Source organism: Rhea americana, unplaced genomic scaffold (genome assembly GCF_003343005.1).
Source record: "Rhea americana isolate MKP2758 unplaced genomic scaffold, rheAme1 scaffold_96, whole genome shotgun sequence".
NCBI lineage: Eukaryota > Metazoa > Chordata > Aves > Rheiformes > Rheidae > Rhea > Rhea americana.
Window position 1 is genome coordinate 2419462 of NW_028187155.1, and position 20928 is coordinate 2440389.

Sequence of the window (20928 nt, forward strand, 5' to 3'; positions counted from 1 at the left end):
TTTTTTGACAGACATAAATCAACCCTGCTAACCCCAGCCTTCCTCTATTATTAGTACTAGGAGGGTATGGCAGAGCTAACAAAGCGCTAAGCCATGGTTCAGGCAGCTTCATTTCCAAACCACACCTATCGCTAGTGAGAGAATTGGGACATGTACAACAAATGGCAAACATTTAGGTATGTTATGTTTCACTTTGGTGGCTAAACCTTGGCTAGAATAACTGGAAGCAGGTCTAGAAGCCATGAAGCTTGCTCTGAAATGCACATCAGCTCTAGCCACAGTTGCAGGTTTATATCTGCTGCGCAGCTTGGGGCAGTGCTGGGCATTAATTTGTTTCATTTAGGCTGCTCTGGAAAGCAGCGGTTTAACTGACAGGCGGCTCAGAGCTATGACCTGCCATAGCAGGAAGCCAACATGTTAGTGTGCCAGGCTGGTCCTCAGGGTTATTTAACTAAGTAGGAGTGTTTGCATTTGGGTTTTGCTGTTAGCTTTCTTTGCCTGGAGATGTGGGTGTCATGTGGGCAGCTTGGAGGAGATCCCGAGAGCTCCTGGCCACTACATCAAAAGATGGCCCTGAGAGTCAAAAGGCATGTTTCTGTGTCCARTCTTGGTGGCAAACTCACCCTAGTTTGATACAAAGGAGACCCAAAAGTCTAGACTGTATTTTGGTGCATGAGCTGAAGGGCTTTGTATCTTGCTCCAGCAAGGCTACAGTATGCTATCAAACTTGGCAACCACCTCTGCTATTGCTGCAGAAATAAAAAAAATCCATTTGTGAGCTAGGCTTTAAAAGGAGCAGAAAAACTGGAAAAATAAACAAACAAACAGGAAAAACACCTTTGACTCACTGTGTTCCTGTTTCCTGGCTCTAGGTTGGCACCAACCACAGGCAGGTCTTGGAGGCAGAATGGAGCAGTGAGCAGCAGGGCCAAGGCAGCCCAGAGTCCCACTGCTTCCTAAGGCTTTAGGGCTGCCATTGATAGTGYTTGCAGCTGAGTCCTGGAAAGCTGCAGTCTGCTGAGATTGTTCCCTTGGTCTTYACCAAAGCTGTTGCTTTACTAGAGGCCATTCAGTGCCCCCCCCCACACCCCACTCTCCACTGTGGCTGAATACAACAGCAAATGCATCCAGAGTTTTGTTTAATCAAGTCTACATCGCTGTGTCTGCCACCTCCTCCAGCACGTAGGGTTTGTGAGTATGCTGTAGAGACTGGGGCACCCCCCCTACACACACACACACATATACCCTCTGCCCCAAGCTCCCTTGCTTGTATTTGGATAAAGAAAGACAAAAGACAAGCTAGGCTGTTATCTTCTGTTTATTTCYCCTGAATTTAGACACAGCTCTGGCTAACTACCACAGCAGCAAACAAATCACAACCTGCAAAGGGGGCACACAGGTGCAAAGACAGCCCCTTGTCCCTTCCCACAAAGGGACCAGCTGCCGTAAGGCGGCCGGCTCCTTGCAGCCTGGGACCCTGAAGCACATCATGCTGGTTGGAAGCGGCAGCAGCATCTAGGTTGTGCTGGGGCAGATGATGTCAAGATATGAAAGCTGACCTGTTTGTCAGGAGTATGTGAATGAACTGTGGGGAGCAACACAAACTCATGCTGATGGTGACAGCAGTGCTAAGGGAGTCAGGCCTTGSATGCAAGGCATGGTGCAGATGGAGCAAAACATGCCTGGCACTTCAGCTCTCCATCTGTCCTCCTTTCCTTCCTCCCAATCTTTTCCTTTGGCTATTTTAAAAAAAGGGATCTGAAGATTTACATGGGAGACATCTAAACAGAGATGGGTCACTGAAAGGCAAACTGTGTGGGTGTTCGCTCTGGGACCCAGCAGTATAGTATACTAGGAAGGGAGAGAAAAACCTCAATGAAATGGGCCACAAAGGTGGCTCAGAAACACTCTAAGCTTTCTCCCTCACAGATTTGACTGTGAAGGATGTGCAGCAAACGATCCTTCCACAGTTTGCTTGACAGTAATGGTACCGCCTTCACAGTCTGGGCAATTGTTTTTCCAGATGCTTTGAGCACTCCTGTATCCTGCCATGAGTTAGCTTTTGAAGTGGTTTCTGCAAAAGGATCATTCCTGCAAATGGCCTTCTTAGTTAGGGACCGAGAGCAAGAAGAGTGCTACCAAGCCTGAGACTTGGACAAGCAGCAACAACAGAGAGAAAAGCCAATTCTCTGTTGCAGATTTTAAGTGCTGAAAATGCCAACGCTGACACAGAGGAGCAGAAAAGGCTAAGTAAGTGCCAAGCCAATGCAGCAGGGAGCCGAGCTAAGCTGGTCTGAGAGCTCGAGGCAAATTCAAGCCAAGATCCCTACAGCGCTTTCTGCAGAGATACCAGCATCGTAGGAAATTCAGCAGTGAAGATATTGCTGCAACCTGGCTTTTAGGAATGCTTCTAGCATCTCCTGGGCCAAAAAAAAAGCTGTCCCTATGGCTGGGACCCAGGGAATTCTGAGACTTTAGTGCTTGTTCTCATTTTAGTAGGGGCTGCTCTGGTCTCATGCCCAGGAGTCAGGGAGAAGAACGAATTGCTAGCTTAGCAGCAGTTACTTGCATAGTAATTCTCTTGTGGTAAGCAGCACATACTTTCATTGCAATACCCTCAGACTAGGTCAGAAATATTTTAAGTAAATAGACACTACTGCATCATAAACAGCTGCTGTTTCTGCACTGTTGAGATGGGAGGATGCAGACGATGATACCTCAGGAGTACAGACAAAGCTGCACCCAACATAGTGGCACTGTAACGTCCCTCAGACCTTCAGATGCTTTTGAATATGGACTTAGAAACTATGATCTTTTAACCTTGGGTTCTAGCAGCAGCAGCACTGGGTTGGAAGCTTAAAGGATGAGGCATGAGGCAGTTTCCTTCCTGCATCCCAAGCCATTAGCAAAAGAAAGAACTGAACAAGAGTGACAGGCCCTGTTTCACTGGAGGCAGTTGCAAACCAAGACCCTTCATACCTGTGCACAGTCCATGCCTCTGCTCAGCAGGCGGTTTCTGGAAAGTCAGGTCTGAATTTATGCCCAAACCCCAGCTTTGCATGACTACAGAGAGATATGCATTTTGTTCGGTGTTGGATTTTGCTTTGTAGTCTCCTTAACAACAAGCATACTCCAAATGGTAAAGGGTTTTGAGAGGGAAGACAGCATGAAAAGAGCAGTCATAACTGATGTGTGCTCCAAGAGGAGCACCCCATCCAAGGGGTGGCAGTTTCCCTCAGGGCAGCACCATCTGGGTCTTCAGCCAGCAGTCAACAGGGATAGGAAGAGGGGATTTGTCAAGGCTCCATCATCACATTGGAGACAAATCTCCCAGCAGGAACTGAAGAGAAGCAGCTACTTCTGCCTGAAGAAGAGAAAAAAAAAGAGGGTCTTCCAAGTGGGTATGGTGGGTTTGAATGAGTCCTGAGAAGTGCTAGGGAAGGACAGGAAATCCAAGAGGAAAAATCAGTCCTAGCTGGAGATGTTGGCACAGGAATAAAGGGTCCCAGCAAGAGCTGTGCTAAACACAGAAGAGGCACTTCTGAAACTCCACAATCATATTAACCTGTTAATTTATACAGCAGCTCTGTACAAAAATAGAAAGGTTCTAATAAGATTAACAATATTAAATAAATATTTAATAGAAAAAGTCTTTGGCCTAGTTCATAGCTCATCCTTCGGGTTAATGTTCATTTCACTGGGTCCTAGGTGTTCCTGGTCCAACATCGCAATCACTTCATCTGCCTGGATTCGCTCCTGCAAGAAAGGAAGAGAAAGAAACTGTAACTGCAGAGCTTCAGTGCCTGTCCCCAGTTCATTCATGGCAGTCTAGCCCACTGGGAGCAGCCACAGCAAAACAGTTCATCTAGGCAGTGTTGCCTGGAGGACAGGCAACAGCCTGAAACTTGTCCTGGGTATTTGCTAGGCAAAATTAATCAAATCATTTTGCACCTCAATACCTCAATTTCCCTCCTCCTTTCAGGGCCATAATGAATAGGGGCAGAGCTGACATATTGTAGTTCCCTTATCATATTACACTAACAGCCGCTGCCACTGTCAGGATGCTGGAACCTCCTCTTCTCCTTCTGGTAAATCTTCCCCTTCACTTGCCTTGTCAGCTAAGATTTCCAGCTTTCTGGGCAGGGCGGAGTGCAAATAGCACTGAGCACAGTGAGATGCCAGCTATCACCAAAACACAGACAGAAACAGTAATGTGCATATTTTAAAATAAGCTTGTCCCAAAATATTGCAGCCCACGTGCTTGCCCAATACACAGAATTCACAAGGTGGAAGCACAGTGGTTTTGCTTTCTCCTTACACTTGCTTTTGCTGGGAACTTGCTCAGATAAGGCCTTTTGCCTTTTATCCCTATAGACCAGGACTGCTACTGAAAGGACATAAGGGCTAATATGGCAGACTTTTGAAATAGAATTCAGAGATTGACAGTTGAAAGGCACCATAAATCAGGTCTTCCAGGGCATCCATGTGCCCAARTCTGTTTACTTACGTGAAGAAGGTGCCAAACTGCCTTTGAAGATCTGACAGTAACAGGACATTACTTTGGGCTTCTCAGCTGCAGACTGCTAATAAAGCCTTTCCCTGTTCATTGGGTTATTGGCCACTAGGTGTCACAAATGCCCAGCTTCAACCCTGCACAGAGCCATCCAGCATCGTGTCCAGCATCCAATCCCTGGGTGTGAAGGCACGGCGACCTGCTCAGTCCCAGTCTTCCTTTCCGTGAGGCACATTTCATGGGAATGCTATTGGGGGAGTTTGATGTGGGGTGGGGGGTGGGGGTAGGGCTAGAAGATGTGATGGGACTGCAAGCTAAAAATGAGTCCTTTCAAAAGTGGCTAAGAAGCATAAAGGCAAGAGCTGGGAGCTTTTACTGACACCTCTGGGACACTGCGTACCCCCAGCTCCGCTCATATTGCAAAGGAGGAACTCACCAGCTCTCTGTAAAGTGGATCCAAGGTAAACCAGAGAGCCACAGCRCACCTCTGGCCTTTCGTAACTGCTTTCACCCCATGGGGGTTCTCACCACCYGACGAGAAGCTGATCATTCGCCCACACTTGGGCTTGATAGAGGCCTGCAGGAAAACAGGCAATAAGCTGACATTGTAAACATGGTGGCAAAGAACAGTATGGCTATTTACACTGGTGACATCTGGGCTCACAGTGATCCAGGACCTTGGACCTCATTGGGTGTCCCTGCCTCACTCAGGACTTGGTGAGCTGCTCTAGAAGACATGCAGGATTCTGGGCATGGGAGGACTGATGCTCAAGGCTGCTGCACAGATGCCGCACAGGAAGGAGGTGGTAAAGTGGAGTCATTGCAAAATCTGCGGGTGATCACCTCTGGCAAAAACAGGCCATGGCATGACTGCAGGGAGGATCAGGCTAACCTTGGCACAGTCTGTGGAATTCCTCTTTCTTTTCTCTTCTGAGTCCACAAGGATCCTGCAGGACCTCAGTGACCAAAGTGTCAATAAAACCAACCCAGAAGCGCTGGTTTTATATAGAGTCAATCTACCCTCCAGCATCTGCAGGACGCTATAGCCTTGATGTGGTGCCTTGATCCTCTGTTCAACCACAGAGGGGGAGCCTATCTTCCCACGTGACCTCATGCCAAGTGCAGGGGCTAAGGCCTGAACCATGTCCCTCTCAGGGACAGTCCACACTGGTGACTCACTCTGGAAAGGCCTAAGCCAAGTTAATCTTTTGCAATATGTCTTATGGCCAAAAATGGCACTGCAGACACTATATCCTGTCCCTAGGATGGACACAATCATCTCTGCAGACAGAGTTGCTGCAGTGAGGATGTCAAACACGGACTGCCCTCACCTACTGCAGGGAGGAGCAGGAGTGACCTGACACCATGACATGAGGAGAGGATTTGACTAGCAGAGAAAGATGTCAGGGTGTATTATGGAGGCACTGGTATCACTTCATGTTTGGCCACAAGATGGGGTGGGAGTTCAGCAGTCCTTGAGGCAAGGAGGAATTTCAACCAGTGCTGGCCTCTATCCAGGTTGTTTTTCAGCCATCCCACTGCCARAGCAGAGCTGCTACAAAACCCTTATCTGCAGCCCAGTTTACTGCATGGTACAGCCTCTGGGCAGGGAACAAGGTCCGTGCACCTCTGCCAGCACACAGAAGGTTTTGTATGGAATATTTGCAAGAAATGAGACACAGGATGTCCACGAGAGCTGTGTTCCCCAGTAGAAAACCCAACACTCTTAGGGGCTGCAGAAAAACATCACAAAAATTGCTTTGGAAATTAACTCCCACCATTCAATTCATACTAGCTCGGCCAGGAAAGGCCACTGACTTACGGTTACAGTTTTGGCATCCATCTCAGTGAAGATGAACTCGCCTCCTTCAAAATCCGCATTCATGTACAGAAGAGCACTGAGGGAAGAAGCAGGATCCCAGTGAGGTCAGAAAAAGCAAGTGCTTAGGGCTGATCTCCCACCTAGGTGACAGATCTCATGTAGCTCCATGGAGATGGTGACTGTGGTGGCTGCTAGAAGGAAAATAGGGAAGATTCCCATTGCYGGGAACTGGTCAAGGCCCACAATACTGTATGTGCTCAGCTCCTTCCTGGTCTATGATGCCAGAAGATGGAAATGATTCTTCTATGTGTTATCAGTCTAAGGGGGACAAATCTCTTTCCTTCCTGTCTCATCAGCTATGAYTACCTTGCCCAAACTGTCTCTGTTTGGGAGTCAAAGCTGAGAATCAGCAGATCTCTCCTTGAGCAGTGGACAATTCTCACAATGAACAGAGATTCCCACCAGCTCCCATCCTCTTGTTTCTCACTGAAAGCATCCCACAAGAGACCTGGTCTTGTGAGCCACAGCTGGGAACTTCTGGCCCTAAAATACTGTACAGCCTTTGCAGTTACATTCCAGCTTGAAGCTTAGCTTCGATGCTTGCTTGCACCAAAAATTATCCGCTGGACTGTAMTTTGCCATCACTAGGAGGTACAAGCTTTAGGGCTTATAGTCTGTGAAGCGCATGACCTGTCTGGCATGGTGTCCTTCAGGTATTTGGAAAAGATAGCTAGTTCCACCAGAGAGGCAGCTGTGATTAGCCCGCCTTCCTACCTGTAATCCCGGAAGGTGTAGGCAGGAGGCTCCTTCCAGCACTCATTGGCCTCTGGGTCCAAGAGGCAGTTGTCAGCATGGATGGGATGGCTCAGGTCGTTCCTCTTCTCCTGCTGGCCTAGGCAGGACSATGTGGAGGAAGGGGAAAGGAAAAGGCATGGAATGAGATGGAAATGCCTGGCTCTGTGAGCTTTGTCATAAGACTTGAGCCTGCTCTGACCCCACTTTGGGTAGTGTTCACAGGTGAGAGGAACGAAGGAAATGCTGAGGAGAAAAAGCAAAATCTGAATACTTGAATTTGCACAGCTTTGCTCATTCTTTGCAGCAAGGTTTGAGAAAAGAGAGGTGGAGAGCTGGGAGGATGGAAAAGGTGCAACGTGAGGAGAAAAGTGAAGAGTGAGGAGAAAAGAGGAAGAGTTGGAGACAARAAGAACAAGAGATAGCCCAAGATATGAACTTTCCTAGACAGCAGTGTGTCCCTACTCTTTTCTTCTGAGAGAACAGTAACTTCAMCTGGCCCTAAGCTACCAGTTCAACCATCAGACAAAACAGAACTTCTCCCACACTTGGGTCCCTGCTCATCACACCATAACACCACTTGGTGCAGCTGAACTGGTGGTAGAGCCTGTCCAAAGCAGTGACACTCAACACATCTATAAGCACAGCAAACCCTATAGCTGAAAACATCCCATCCTTCCACCTCCCTGTTAAGATGCTAGCCCCTTCCTGGAGCCCCTCACCAGACAGTGCTGTACGGCAGACCAAGTGTGTGTAGGAGAAGTACAGTGTGGAGTTCAGCATGAAGTAGGACTCGACAATCCTGCGAGCCTTCTCACTGATGTCATAGAAAAGACGGGCACTCTTCAGTGGGACACGACCCTCGTAGCCATACTGGGCAGGGAAAGGAAGCCAAGAAATAAAATTAGAGCTGTGTGCTGGCTGGAAAGGAGGAGTGGAAGAAGAGAAGGGATTAAGCTGTACCTTTAGGGCTTTGAGGACAGTGGCTCCTTCAAATTTCTCATTTGGGGTATGGGGTGAGGTTTTGCCCCTGTAACCATCTCCAGCCAACATGATCCCCTGCCAGGAAACACATAAACACARGTGAGATGTGAACTGATATATCAGCAGAGGGGTAGCTGCAGTGGAAATACCTGGGATTCTCTTCTCAAAATAACCCAGGGCCATATTCACCAGGAGAGATGGAAGAGGTGGGAAGGCGCTACAGCTCTCGATAAATTGGAGAGGCTGGGAAACAGCTGCCCACCTCCAAACTGGGGACATTCAGTTATCCTCTAGCCCTTCCTCAGGCCAAGATGGTGATGGATGAGAAGCTACACCAGACTTGTGGACGAATACTCTTCAGGGTTATGTATAACACATGGAAAAGAGCCATTTCTGTATGGGCTTTGTCCTTTCGGCTTGTTATTTAGAATGGCCAAAGATACAGCACCATGTGCTGTTCAGGAGTTATGGGTGTGTTGTGGGAATGAGTGTCTGACTACTCTCCGTGGCCATCACAGCATTGATTGCAAAGGTTCAGTGAGTGAGATGCAAGCCCAGAGCCTTGCCATGGACTAATCTCATGTTCAGCTCTAACCAGCCAAAACCAGCCAAATGTGTGGGGGGCATCAGACACTCAACCCAAGTGACAGTTCTCCCCCGCTCCAAGCCTTAACTACTCACACTGGCCACCCTCTGAAGCTCTCGGCACTGCTCCTCTGAGATGACATTATCCAATAGCACTCTCTGGGTGCCATTCAGCTGCTGCGAGTTGTAGACAAACTTCACATCGCTGTAGAGAAGAGGACCCCCTGATGGAAAGAGAGATACAAAACAATCTTGCTGAACATGATATGGCCTCACTGGCATTTTGTACTGTGGCTGAGAGCCAGATGAAGTTGCCCAGGCCCACTTCTAGGGAAGTAGMTTTAAAGTAGCATAAMTGAGAGMAGAATTTGGCCTTGCATCAACAAAAWAAGAAACAGGAGCAATGGAAGCACCCAGAGGTAAAATCAATTTGCTGCAAGAACATCAGCATTTTCCATTTTTTTGTCAGCCGCCTTGCAAATGAAGGGACCACATTCTAAAAATGTTAAAACTCAGTGGGATGCCACAACGGACACAGACATCGGTTAACTCACTCTCCTGCTGAGCAGCCAATGTAAATGAAAGCCCAAGTTTCCATTGCCTTTGCTCTGTGTGAATMTTGCTGGCTTGGCATGCAACACTGTTGTCTGGAGTTGTCATCAGTGGGTTTTTTTTGTCTTCTACTTATGTAGAAAATCTGACACCAGATTGTGTGAGCTCACAGCAAGCATCGTTTGTGTTTGATTTCGCTGGTAATGGAGAAGAGTAGGCTAAGAGTGGGGGAGTTGCAGGACCCCAAGGACCATCCTTCCTTCATGGTAAAAGTGCTACCACRGGGTCTTCCCTGTGCCACTGCAACTCCTTGCTCTCTGCTATCAGCCTCCAGGTTGCCTCCCTCTACCTGCTGGAAGCCAGTGGCTTCTGTTTTGGTGGTCTCTTCCAGCTGGTATAGAATGACTGAGCCTTGCCATGTGCCGAGGGGAACAGGCAAAGGGAAGAGAAAGATTAACTCTTTAGAATCAGTCTGGATTGATCCCTGTCAAATTTGCTTGACCAGAAAAATATGGCAAAGCCACTAAATCACCACCTCCTGAAGTCTCTTCCCCTCATCTGCTTTAAGAGAGCAAAGAAAAGATATGGAAATAACAACAAAAACTTAAACCAGATGTTTCAATTGGAGGAAGGTGAAATGCATCTAAGTCATGGGAAAAATTATCTGTTGTCACAAAGCTGCAATAAGATATAGGAAGTGAAGTCACAGAGCTCCTCTCACCATGTGGCACAATGAAACTTTTCTGTTACACTGCTTTTGCAATTACTACCTTTCTTATTGCAGCACATTTTGTATTTTTGGAAGGYCCCCTTGGCTGATGGAGGACACACAATCCTGAAGGAAGAGTCTCTCCTGACCCCGCACTAGCCCACGAGTTTATTTCTAAAGAGTATATTTCTTGGAAATGGAAAGCATGAGATGTCCCTCATGTCCGCTCTGCTGCTTGATAATAGCACGTATTATAAACGGAGTCAGATCAGAGACAGAACCCTGAAATCCAGTCTTCTGGCATACTCCAACTTACACTGCAGCTTTCTAGCTTGGKTGTTGCTCTTCTCCAGATGCAGCAGAGTAGGACTAATCTGGAAGAGATCACTCAGTACTTCTCCAGTTTCTTCTCTTGCTCCCCAGGCATCTGCTATGGGCCAAAGCAGCAGCCCAGCTGCACCTTTGCATGGACTCATTGTGGCCATTCTTAGGTTTGGAAGAATGGTTTGTCCTGCTCRAGTCTTTTGCTTTTTCAGAGATCCATTGCTGGCAGAATGCAACCTTTGGCTGCCAGGATCAAGTTATCAAAAGAAAATTTGCAAACGTCCAGAGAGCTTATAAGTTTCTGCTAACTGTGCCATAGAGCAACCCAGGGAAGAAACTTCTTCCCTTTGGGTCTTCCTTCTGTTTTCAGTCTGAYGTAACAAGCTTCTGCCATTTCATACATCACAGTGTGAACTGCACTGTTTAAGTCACAGCAGCCAGTGAACATCACTGGGGTCAGTATACATGCAAAGAGAGGAGTGCTGCATTTGTGGAAAGTACCTATATTATTTTTGCAAATGAAATTATTTGAGCTAATGAACTATGGATGGCTCAACACTCTTTATGCTGTCCACTTGTCTGCCTTGCAGCTACTCTGAGGACTGCGGCATCATTTTGGTTTCTCAACTGTTGGTCAGGAACAGATACAAAAGACAAAGAAAGCACTGGAAATGGAAACCAGGTGTCCTGGCTCTCAAGTTCTGTTTCATACAGTCTCTTCTTGTCACATTATTAAAATGAGTTTGTCTTGGTCAATGTCCTGTCACTTAAATCTTGAGTTTTTTGACAATACGGTAGTGTTTCCTAACACTGACTGCCGTGAACCATGGGACCCAGCACTACCACCAGAACTGTTTTACTCTCCTGCAACCTCTTTTCCTTTCTGCTCTCTCATTAAGCTCAAATTTCACTGAGTCAAAATGTACCTGACACATTGAAGCTGGTCAATGTTTTCTGCATCCTTTTGGTGCAGCAGGAGCAGCAGGGAAAGATGGGGAGGATTTAAAGCCAGTGACATTTTCTTCCTGTTTGATGGCTTTTAAGAACCCAGAGCATGTTCTGAGCTGTCTGGCACACTATAATTGGGCAGGTTTCAACATTTCCCCAAACTGAAACTGCAGTGGAGACTAGTTTATTTTGGAAGAGATCAAAGSAAGAATGTAACCCAAAGGAGTAAAAGCCTGTGCAACCGTTTAGTGTAGAAATGACCTGGGAACCTTGCAAGGGCTGTCCTGGGAGCTGTGGTACTAACACTGAATCCTTTTATCACACTGTCAAGATGTTCCYGGCTATGTTCCTCAGCAATGTTGTCCTCTAAATGCAGCAGAGGGATCAAGGGAATCCCAGTTTAAATCACCACACACAAGCACATGGAGAGACCGTGCTACGGACTGGTTTGCCTCCAGTGGGTCTAAGATATGCTCCTGAAGAGGTGCTCTGGTGTCAAAGGCAGCACACACCCTAGAGCTGAGCACGGTAGGAGACAGCAGCAAACTCACTAACATTTATTTGGCTAAATGTACCACAGAGGTAGATTCTGTTCTAGCTCCTATGGCAAAACCAGCATGAGAAGAGAATTGTTTCCTTTGTGTATGTTTCTGTGAAAAACACCCAAAAGAAATGGGGAGTTCTTCCGACTTACGAGAGTAAAGGTACTTGGGGAAAAAGGGAATGAGATGAAGGAGATATGTGCAGAAGAGGACTACAAAATGAAAACGGGCATTTTTTCCTCTTTTGACCTTTTCTTTCTCCAGTGAAAAGATTAAAAAAAAAAGACAATGAAGAGAAGTAGACAGATAAATACCTGTTTTTGTTTGTAGTTTCAGTTTTCTTTGCAAACTTGAAAAAAGATCTGCCTTAAAACCAAAATAAATACATAGACAGAAGGAAAAACAGAGAAAGACAAACTCCAAAGTTATTTGGTTACAGAAAACAAACAGAGCAACAAATATAAAGCAACCAGYTCTCAGTTTAGCAAGCTGTTCAAGATCATCCTATGGTATTTTCCTATTTTACTTGGGTAATTAGAGTAAGAGATAGCAAGACTCTGAACAAGACACTGAACAGCTGGAGACAACTTGGGACATGGAAAGCTATGAAATTCCGCAAAAGGCAAGACTGTCCTTGATATTACARGGACATTTTTTTGCCTGTTGCTGTGGAGCTGACCCACTAGAGACACAGGAAACTTTCTGACTTGAGATCCTGCAGTTTTGCAGTGAGGAGCAGGCTTTGCAGCCTGGTAGCAAAATAATTTTTCAAAATTGTTCTGAAGGAAATCTTGTCCATTAGTAGAAAATGTGATGGCATTTTCTGTGCTAAATCAGTTGAAATCTCTGCTATCAGGCCTTTAAACCAAGCAGTTTGATGTAAGCCAAGACATGAAATCAAAAGCCAGATTGCAGACAGAAATGCTTAWTGAAATGGTGCAGTCCAGCGTGTTTAGCAAAGCATCAGTATGAAAGCATCAGAGTTCCCGAAGCCCAGTGCTTCCAGCATCAGTCTTTCTCCAGCCTGGACAAAGGGAACATTTTAGTCTTAACAGAATCTGGTTGCAAGATTATTGCTGGTGCCACCTTCCCTTTGGTGATGAAGAATCAGCCTTCCAGCTGAACAGCTCAGCAGATTAGAGGAGCAAATCCAAGAGCACTGCAGTGCTAGAAGGATCCACAGACCAACAAATACTACCGCAGGGTCAAATAGAGACTTCCCTGTTAAGCAAAACTGCAACACTTGAGGTAGGATTGGACCTCATTACTCAAGCACCAACTTTCTTATTACGGTGATTGTGGTGGCAGTCTGTACTCTCTAGTAACAGAAGAAAATTTCTGGTTTTGGTGAAAAATTTTCATCAGACTTACCCTCCTTTAACTCTCGATCTGTTTTTGACACGGGTTTCTTTCCCAGGGACAGCCTGGGCCCATCCTCTGGTTCACTGCTAATACTTGATGGGACACTGAGGAACAAGAGAAGAGGAACATCATTACTTTGGCAACATGTCTCTAGTTCCAGGAATGATGCTGTTTTTGCACCCCCTAGAAACCACAACACTGAAAAAATAGACAAATTGGTACTTTGTATGAATGCCACAACTACACAAGTAGAAGCTCTCCTCGTCTTGTAAACTGTTTTCTTGGAAATGGGAACAATGGTTTCCACCAGCAAAGCACAAACACCAAGAAAAGCTGAACAGGAATACTTGCCTCCTTGACCAAATTCCCTCTAGTTTGTCACTGGTTCTGAGGCATCTGGCTAAAATAAGGTGCTTGTGGGAACATTTGTGATGGAATGGCAAAGGGCCATAATTCTATAGTGATGGTGTTTGAGGATGGACGTGGTAGCACCTCCCAAAAGGACAGGCTGGTATGTGCACTACGAACACATCCCTTTCACAGCTCCTGTGGGTGCCTGCAAATCCCCAGGTGCAGACAAGTGCCTTCAGACAAGGACTCACCTGTGCTCATCCTGACGYGCTCCGTACCGGTTCCAGTAGTTCTGTAGTAAAAGAGAATTTGTGCTTTTTATATCAATGATCAAATTCATCCCAGAAAGCTTCTGCAGGGTTTCCCTGCTCTGCCTCACAGTAGAAGAAATCAGTCAGTCTCTCTGGTCTGGATTCATCCCATATGATTTCAGGCCCTTGTGTGGAGTTGACCAATGGAAAGATTACCCCATACCTGAACTGGCATCACACAGGGGGAACCCAGCATGATGGGGACATTCAACTAGGCAGCTCGCCTGGTCTTCTCTGTCCCAGCCCACTACAATAAAATGAGGGTGGCACATTGAGGAGGTCTCACTGTACTGATAGCTGAGGGACAGCCAGATACCAAGGAGGGGATGGATGAAGCTGTGTCTGCCTCTCCTCCACCCTGGAACAGCTGCCTCGCTTGTCTTGCCAACACCATTTTCCCACAGCGAACAAACTGGGCCAAGACATAGCTCCTGAGTCACCAACACAGGGCTTGCTTTACAGCAGGGAKAGAAGGGGAGGCCATTACTATAGCTGTAAACCCATAAACAGCCCTCACAGCGACAGAYGTGGGCATTACCGGCTCTGTGTAGACGAACCCAAGGCCGGCTGCAGCCATCTGCAAGAGGTGAGATTCCAGCTTATGGCGCCTCAGCAGCATTTTAGCTTCCTGAAATGAAGAGGAGAAAGGGCATTGCTAAAAAATGTAGTTTTCACAAGAAATGGTAACTGTACCTCTGCTTAAATAGGGAATTGTTTTTTCATGCATCACCTCAAGACTCTTAGGAGATGAAGTATGCACCAGTTCCTAGATCATGCCTTACATCAACACTTRGGCACATAGTTGCACTGTTTATTACATTACAGACCTCTTGTATGGGCTGGGGAGGTGCYGAGCTCCTCAGTTAGGAAGCCTGAATGCTCAGCATACATGTGCATCATTACTGGAGAGAGTTGAGCACCCTAGAAAACCTCTAAATTTCTCAATAAGATGCCGCTGGAGAAACCCAAGCTGCAGAGGTGGAGGCAGACTCAGGATGTTGGGATATGGAGCTTGGCTGAGCTGTGCCTTGGTTCCYCATTTGTAACACGGAGCTAATAGCCCAGCTCTGTCTGGCCGTAATGGTGGGTGGGTTTAGACATTGCATGCTGTGAGGCACTCAGATGCTGTGGGACAGGGACCATAAAAACAGAGTTGGCTGGAAATCTTCCAATAAAAATTTTTGTTTGAAAAATATATAACAAAACTGTAGGTTTTCTCCTAGAAAATTACTTTGCAAAACAAAATTATTTTTTTTAATAGAACATGTCAAAACATTGGAAACAGATTGAAATGTTTTTGTCAACTTCAGTTTTTCCTAGGTTCACTTTGTGAGAAGAAACAATGATTGTTCTAGTTTTTTACTGTTTCAGCACATGATTTTCCTGGAAATCAAGGAATTCCCTAGGGAACAGAAAATCCAATTCCTGATGACCTCCAYTTACAGAGCGAAAGGAATGAGTCTGAGCAGGGCTGTGATAGGATGAGAGGAACTTCTCATGTTCTGCATAGTGAGAAAGGCATCCACAGAACCACAGATGAAAACTACCTTGAACAAAGAGGAATCACTGCGTGATTGAATAAATACTGTTTGATTKTTTGACCTCAGCCTACCCCTGCTATGGCAATGCTGTTCCCTGCAGAATAGGTTGAACACATAAAACTGTAAGCTATCTGTCAGTGACTCGAGCAGTAATGCTGACATCCAAAATTTCTCTTGGGAAAATACTTCCCAGCCTTCTCTGAATGGACTTTCCCTCTGTGCTCAGTGTTTCATTACATTCCTCCTCCACATGCCTCCTCCAGAGTACTGAGAGAGAGAAAGGGTTTACATTGTTCAGGCACTCAGTCATCACCCGCACTGCCCTTGCTTGGGCTTTGTTTAGCTGATGTCCCAATTTAAAGAAGACGCTGCTCTCCAGTTTATTGCTCACACCAGCCTCTCTGGATCTGCACTATTACAGTTTGCATGTCCAGCTAGTCCATCATCTTCACATCTGTTTTCAAAGTGGTCCCAGGGTGGGAAAACTGCCAAATTGCATTTATTTCCAGATTTTGTTTCTGCACTGTGCTATCAAATGTTCTTACGTGACATTTGCTCTCACCTTTCTGGGCTTGACGGTGTCTGGATCCAGAGTACCTTCCAAAAGGCCCTCATAATAACTTGCATTCTCTAAGACATCTTCATCATCTGGGTGGAAGAGGAGGTAGGACTTGGCACACTCCAGAGCTTTTACATAGTCACCGACTGGAAGGGAACAGAGTAGTTGTTAGGGGGCAGATGAATGCCCAGCACTGTCGCCCCTTTGGCTGTGCCAGGAGGGTCACAGGGCACAGAGGGCAGAAAGTCAAGAAGGGGAGGCAGTCACAGGTGGAAGGAACCATGTGAGCCCTCTGCTAGAAAAAGGATGATCGCAAGGCTGCTTTGGTGCAACTTTGTGTTAACTGCTCCATTTCACAAGCAGGAAAACTGAGGCATGGTGACACAACTTCTCTGCAGTCAAGCACAGGTCAGGGATTGAAACTGGGAGATGGCAACAGGTCCTAGTCCCTGCAGACTTTTGGGGTGCAGAGCACAACAAATGGGGAACAGGTCTTGTGGTCCTCCCTGGGCTGTAGGGAGGAACCAGATCTGAAGCAAGCAGTGCTGGATTGGCACACGAGTCACTGGGAGGGAGATGTCCAGTGAGGAATGCCAAGCTCTCACTGCATCCTCAAGCTGGCAGGAGCTGGAAGGCCATGCTCTTCACAGAGGTAGGATATYGATGCTCTCTGGCAGCAAACTGCCTCTGTCATGTGCAGGATCTCTCAGCGGCTCTCAGTTTTACCACCACATTAAACCTCTAATTTGGCAGAGGAATAAAAAAGCTTGAACATCATGCACGAAACCTACTGACTCCTCTAGCTTTATTTCCAGTGAGCCGATGAATGAAGAAGCTTTTGGTTTGAATAGCCACTTTGACTCTGACAAATTTTGCCCTTTTTGCTAATTTTCTCTTTTTCAGGGAACATTTCTTACCCTCAGCCTAAGATATTCGAATTCTGCCTATATTTTTTTTTATAGATAGCAGAACATTAAAAAATCATACAGGACTAGATAACTAGCAGTGTTTTACAGCATTGCTAACTCCTGAAAATTTCTTGTGAATCATAAAATATTTAGTAATTAGCAAAAAGCTCCAGCTTCTGGAGTCTTGAGATAAACTTGGGATAATTTGTATACCTGTTATATTAAACTTACAGTATGTAAAAATGTGAACTGCCAAAATTTTAACATCAAAATGCAAATGAAAGGATCCCAACATGCACGATTTATTTAAAGAAGAATCAGATGATTTTTCAGCTAAAGTTTGAACTTGTAGAGCTTGACTGATGATTTTTGAATATTTGATTCCAGCAATATAATACAAAAGCACTGTTATAAAAGTACTTAACTATGCATTTTACTCAGTCTGAAACAGAAAGTACTTTTGAACAGACAACTTTCAGTGCCTTTTGCTCTCTCTTTCTGACAGTGCCACTGCATCATGGCAGCACACACACCTCATGGGGAAATACCCCGATTCCCAAATAGAATAATTCTATTCTATTCTGTAAAGAATAGAAAGACAGACTTTACCTCTGTAATAGGCAAACTGCAAGTAGTCATAATGGAGAGGAAGGAAATTTTCAATGGGTGAAATACGTCCTGAACGTGTGGCRAGTTCTCGGACACAGTCATGTTTGCACATCAGGACTTGCATGTAGTGATCTGCAAGGAAAAGAGGAATAAGGTCTGAACTGGGAAGGATGGTGATAGTGATGAGATTAGGACAGAGGGAGATTAGGTTTCCCAGACTGAAGGACGTGCAACTCAAAGGGTGATGGCACCAAAGTGGAGGAGAAGAAAATTCCAGTGTCTGTGGGTGTGACTGGGAGACCACCACTCTGCTGCTCTGGCCTAGCAGGCGACTGACAGCACCTATAGAAATAACTCGGACTCTCTATGAAAGCCTATGGAGAAAGGCAGTCGCATTTTTGACCCCTTTCAGAAATGCCTTTTTCTTTTTGTCAACTGTAGAGGGAGTTTGAGCATCTTTTTTGTATTCTAGGAGCTGCTACTTCAGTGCCGAAACCATTCACACACACTGTTGCTATTTCCAGATGTGCCGGTGGGATTTTGCTGTTAAGTCCACAAGCCACACCAAACATGAGGGAACCCACACAGCAAGCAGAGGTGTGAAGACAGGATGGCTGTCAGATGAAAAGTAATCCTACATCATCTCCCTTCAACTCATCTTGAACCTTCTCCTTTCTGCAGCAACAAAGCTTGCAAGGGCAGAGCACTGTAAGAGGGCTGGGGGTTTAGTGCAGTTATTCAAGCACAGCCGAGTAGGACACACGCACGGCTAATTTGAAAGGTCTAAGGTGCAAAAGTTGGCAGCAAAATCCCAATGCTTGTTRCTTCTTGATGATGACAAATCTCCTGGGATAATGAAAGCACGTGGTAAACATCTGCCATCAGCAAGCTTTCTAACTGGAGGGAGTATGCAATAGGCATTGTACCAACTCTGAGTTTTCTAAGCCAAAGCTGACATCTGATTCCAGTTTGGAGCCTTTGCTGCAATGTACTTACAAATCTACTTTGCTTGCTCTGTCTCTGTACACCATTAAAGACTTCAGGAAACAAACACAGGCTTGAAAGAAACATGTGCTCGGCTACCAAAACATTTCTCAGAGCTGCCAAAAAAACAGCCTGAGGAATCTGCATGGAGATCAAGTGGAAACTCAAAACAGTCCCTATTTTCTGAGCAGGTAGTCTGAGTGGACATCTGATTTACCATACACATCCAGAATATGACACTAAGGAAAGTGTGAAGGAAAGGGACATAAATAATTTTGCTATAACTTAAACCAATTTATGCATTCTAGACTTGAAATGATCCATCATAGACAAGCACGGCTTTTTCTCAGTCCTGTCAGGTCCTGAGGATATACATATGGGAATCAGTCACTGAAATGCCCCCTTTCTGTGGGGGAAAGATGAGCGCATTTCAACCTCATGTAGCAGCATACTAAACTAGCCTGAGACTGAAAAGAGAAAAAGTTTGGGGGAAACTTAAACTTTATTTTCTCAGTGTATTAACAGTTTCCACTCCCTGCTAAAACATCTGGGCTGAGAGCTGTGGACCCAGGAGCAAACTCTGGTTTAAATTATCCTGTAATGAACCACTCTCAGTTCCCYGTAGGGAAACAGTGATGCTATGTGTCTTATTTCTCTCCTTCTGCCCTCACTTCCCAGTTTCTTTCAGTGATCTTGGGAGGTTGAAGCTGTTACTCCTAGACATAGGGTCAAGCTAAGTCACAGCCCTTGCAGTGACAACTGGGCTCACTCTCATTCCTGTGAGACAGGTCAGGTAGGAAACCTCTGCACAGTGACCAAGTCTGCACGCCACATTGTCCACAACAGAAGCACGGGGCTGCACTCAACTGGCACAGCACAGAAACAATTTACAGAGAGGCGGGAGATCAAAACCTTGCAGGTTTCAGCAAGAAAAAAGGTGGGTTTTCTTCACTACTGAGGGCTCTTCTCTCAGAGGGCTTTATTTGGCCCTTGGTTTCCTGATCATGGTTTTCAAGCCATGCATGAGTCCCTGTCAGTTACACTGGTGCCAAAATCGGTCTGTAGGTCAGCCCTTGGAGCACTTTCACATTTTTTTGTATGGCTAAATATTGGAAACAATCCCTCATTTTGCTCCAAAGATGGCAAGTAAGTTATTAAACCCAACAAAGGCACCTTCCCATTCTGTGTATTGGTGGTTTCCCATCTTATTAGGTTCAGTTAGACCTCTTGTCTCCCTGCAAACACAATTATGCAAAAATGAAAAACAATTTGCATTTGAGTGAAGTATTTTCCATAGAATAAGCAAAACTTAAAGAGCTTGATGGAACTCTAAGACCAATGGCAGATAAATAAGATTTCTGTTGCCAAATAAAACATAATTTATTGCTCTTCTTTCCCTTACCACTAATTAAATGTAATCTTATTTCTACTGAAAACGAATTGTTTTAATCCCCCCTGGCTCAAAGCCACACAGCCATACATGCAAATCTGAAGATCCCACAGCAACGTTCAATTCTCTCTGGAGATTTCAGTCAAGGTTGTAATTAGGTGGCTCTCCACAAATGATAAATCCAACCTTTAGGATGGGGAGGAAGCCTACGTTCTCAGCCTTTCTGGCAACTTTCCTGGTCACCTGGAGCACGATCAATAGAACTCTACTGCTTTCTTGGTATGCACAGAAAATCAGAGAGACTATAGACAAGGCCTGGTGATGTCTAGGTTCTACCAAGGCATGTGCRACTGTGCGCAGGGGTGCACAGGTGTAGAGAGACTATGCAATTCATGTTGAAGCACCTACAGTTCCATCTCTTACTGAAAGCTGCAAATGTTCCACACAATTGGAAATCCAATTCCTCCAGTCCAGTTTCTGTTAAGGACCAAAATGAGATGTTCTATTTCCCTGTTCTCTGTTCAGTATATTTACATTTTCCAGCTTTACAAGTGCCTGCTGCAAGGTTACTCACAGCAGTGATTCAAGGAAAGACAATTGACCACATCCTGCCAAAGGCCCAAACTCAGTAACTAAAAATATTGCAGGGCCAAGGGTAAGAACTCTTAAGATGCAAAAAGATCTCACCTGCAATAGCTTCGTAGAGGCCAGCCTTATATTCCAGGTATTCATGCTCCTCAAACCTCTGAGGCCCTTCACACATGATCTGGCACTCCTCATCCTCAGAGTAGTACTCTTTTAAAGCACGCTCCAAGAACTCAATGGCCAGCTCGTACTCCTCCTTATCGTAGTGCCTTACCCCAGCACTGTAGTCTTCCTGTAAAGTAAGCAGGCAGAATACAAGGGTCTAAGTAGGCCTCATTGCTCAGACCATAGTATGAGTGCTCTGCCAACAGCAGGTGCTTTTTGAAAGAAAGTAAAAGTGGGCAAGGACAGMTACTAACAAACATAAATAGCTGCACCAAATGACATTTAAGCATCGATGGAACTGTACAGCAGTGAAACCTCATAAACCTGCCTAAATGCTCCTTTGAACTTCTCTGTCCTTAGGGCATTCTCAATGCCACTGCTGGGTTATGCAC

At 45.7% G+C, this 20928-nt stretch overlaps 1 protein-coding gene across 2 annotated transcripts in view; it reads right to left on the bottom strand.

Moving 5' to 3' along the window:
- Positions 1 to 1300: 1300 nt before the first annotated feature.
- P3H2 (prolyl 3-hydroxylase 2) overlaps positions 1301 to 20928 on the bottom strand; it is an 87186-nt gene continuing 67558 nt past the window's right edge. For both annotated transcript variants that reach the window (XM_085325170.1, XM_085325169.1), the window contains exons 3-15: positions 20474 to 20663; positions 17413 to 17544; positions 15899 to 16041; positions 14334 to 14423; positions 13736 to 13776; positions 13143 to 13237; positions 8793 to 8920; positions 8091 to 8186; positions 7850 to 8000; positions 7110 to 7227; positions 6336 to 6411; positions 4950 to 5090; positions 1301 to 3756 (exon numbers count right to left, since the gene is read on the bottom strand). In XM_085325170.1, coding sequence (XP_085181296.1) covers positions 3664 to 3756; positions 4950 to 5090; positions 6336 to 6411; positions 7110 to 7227; positions 7850 to 8000; positions 8091 to 8186; positions 8793 to 8920; positions 13143 to 13237; positions 13736 to 13776; positions 14334 to 14423; positions 15899 to 16041; positions 17413 to 17544; positions 20474 to 20663 — 1494 coding nt within the window. In that variant the 3' untranslated portion in view covers positions 1301 to 3663. The remainder of the gene's footprint in view (positions 3757 to 4949; positions 5091 to 6335; positions 6412 to 7109; positions 7228 to 7849; positions 8001 to 8090; positions 8187 to 8792; positions 8921 to 13142; positions 13238 to 13735; positions 13777 to 14333; positions 14424 to 15898; positions 16042 to 17412; positions 17545 to 20473; positions 20664 to 20928) is intronic.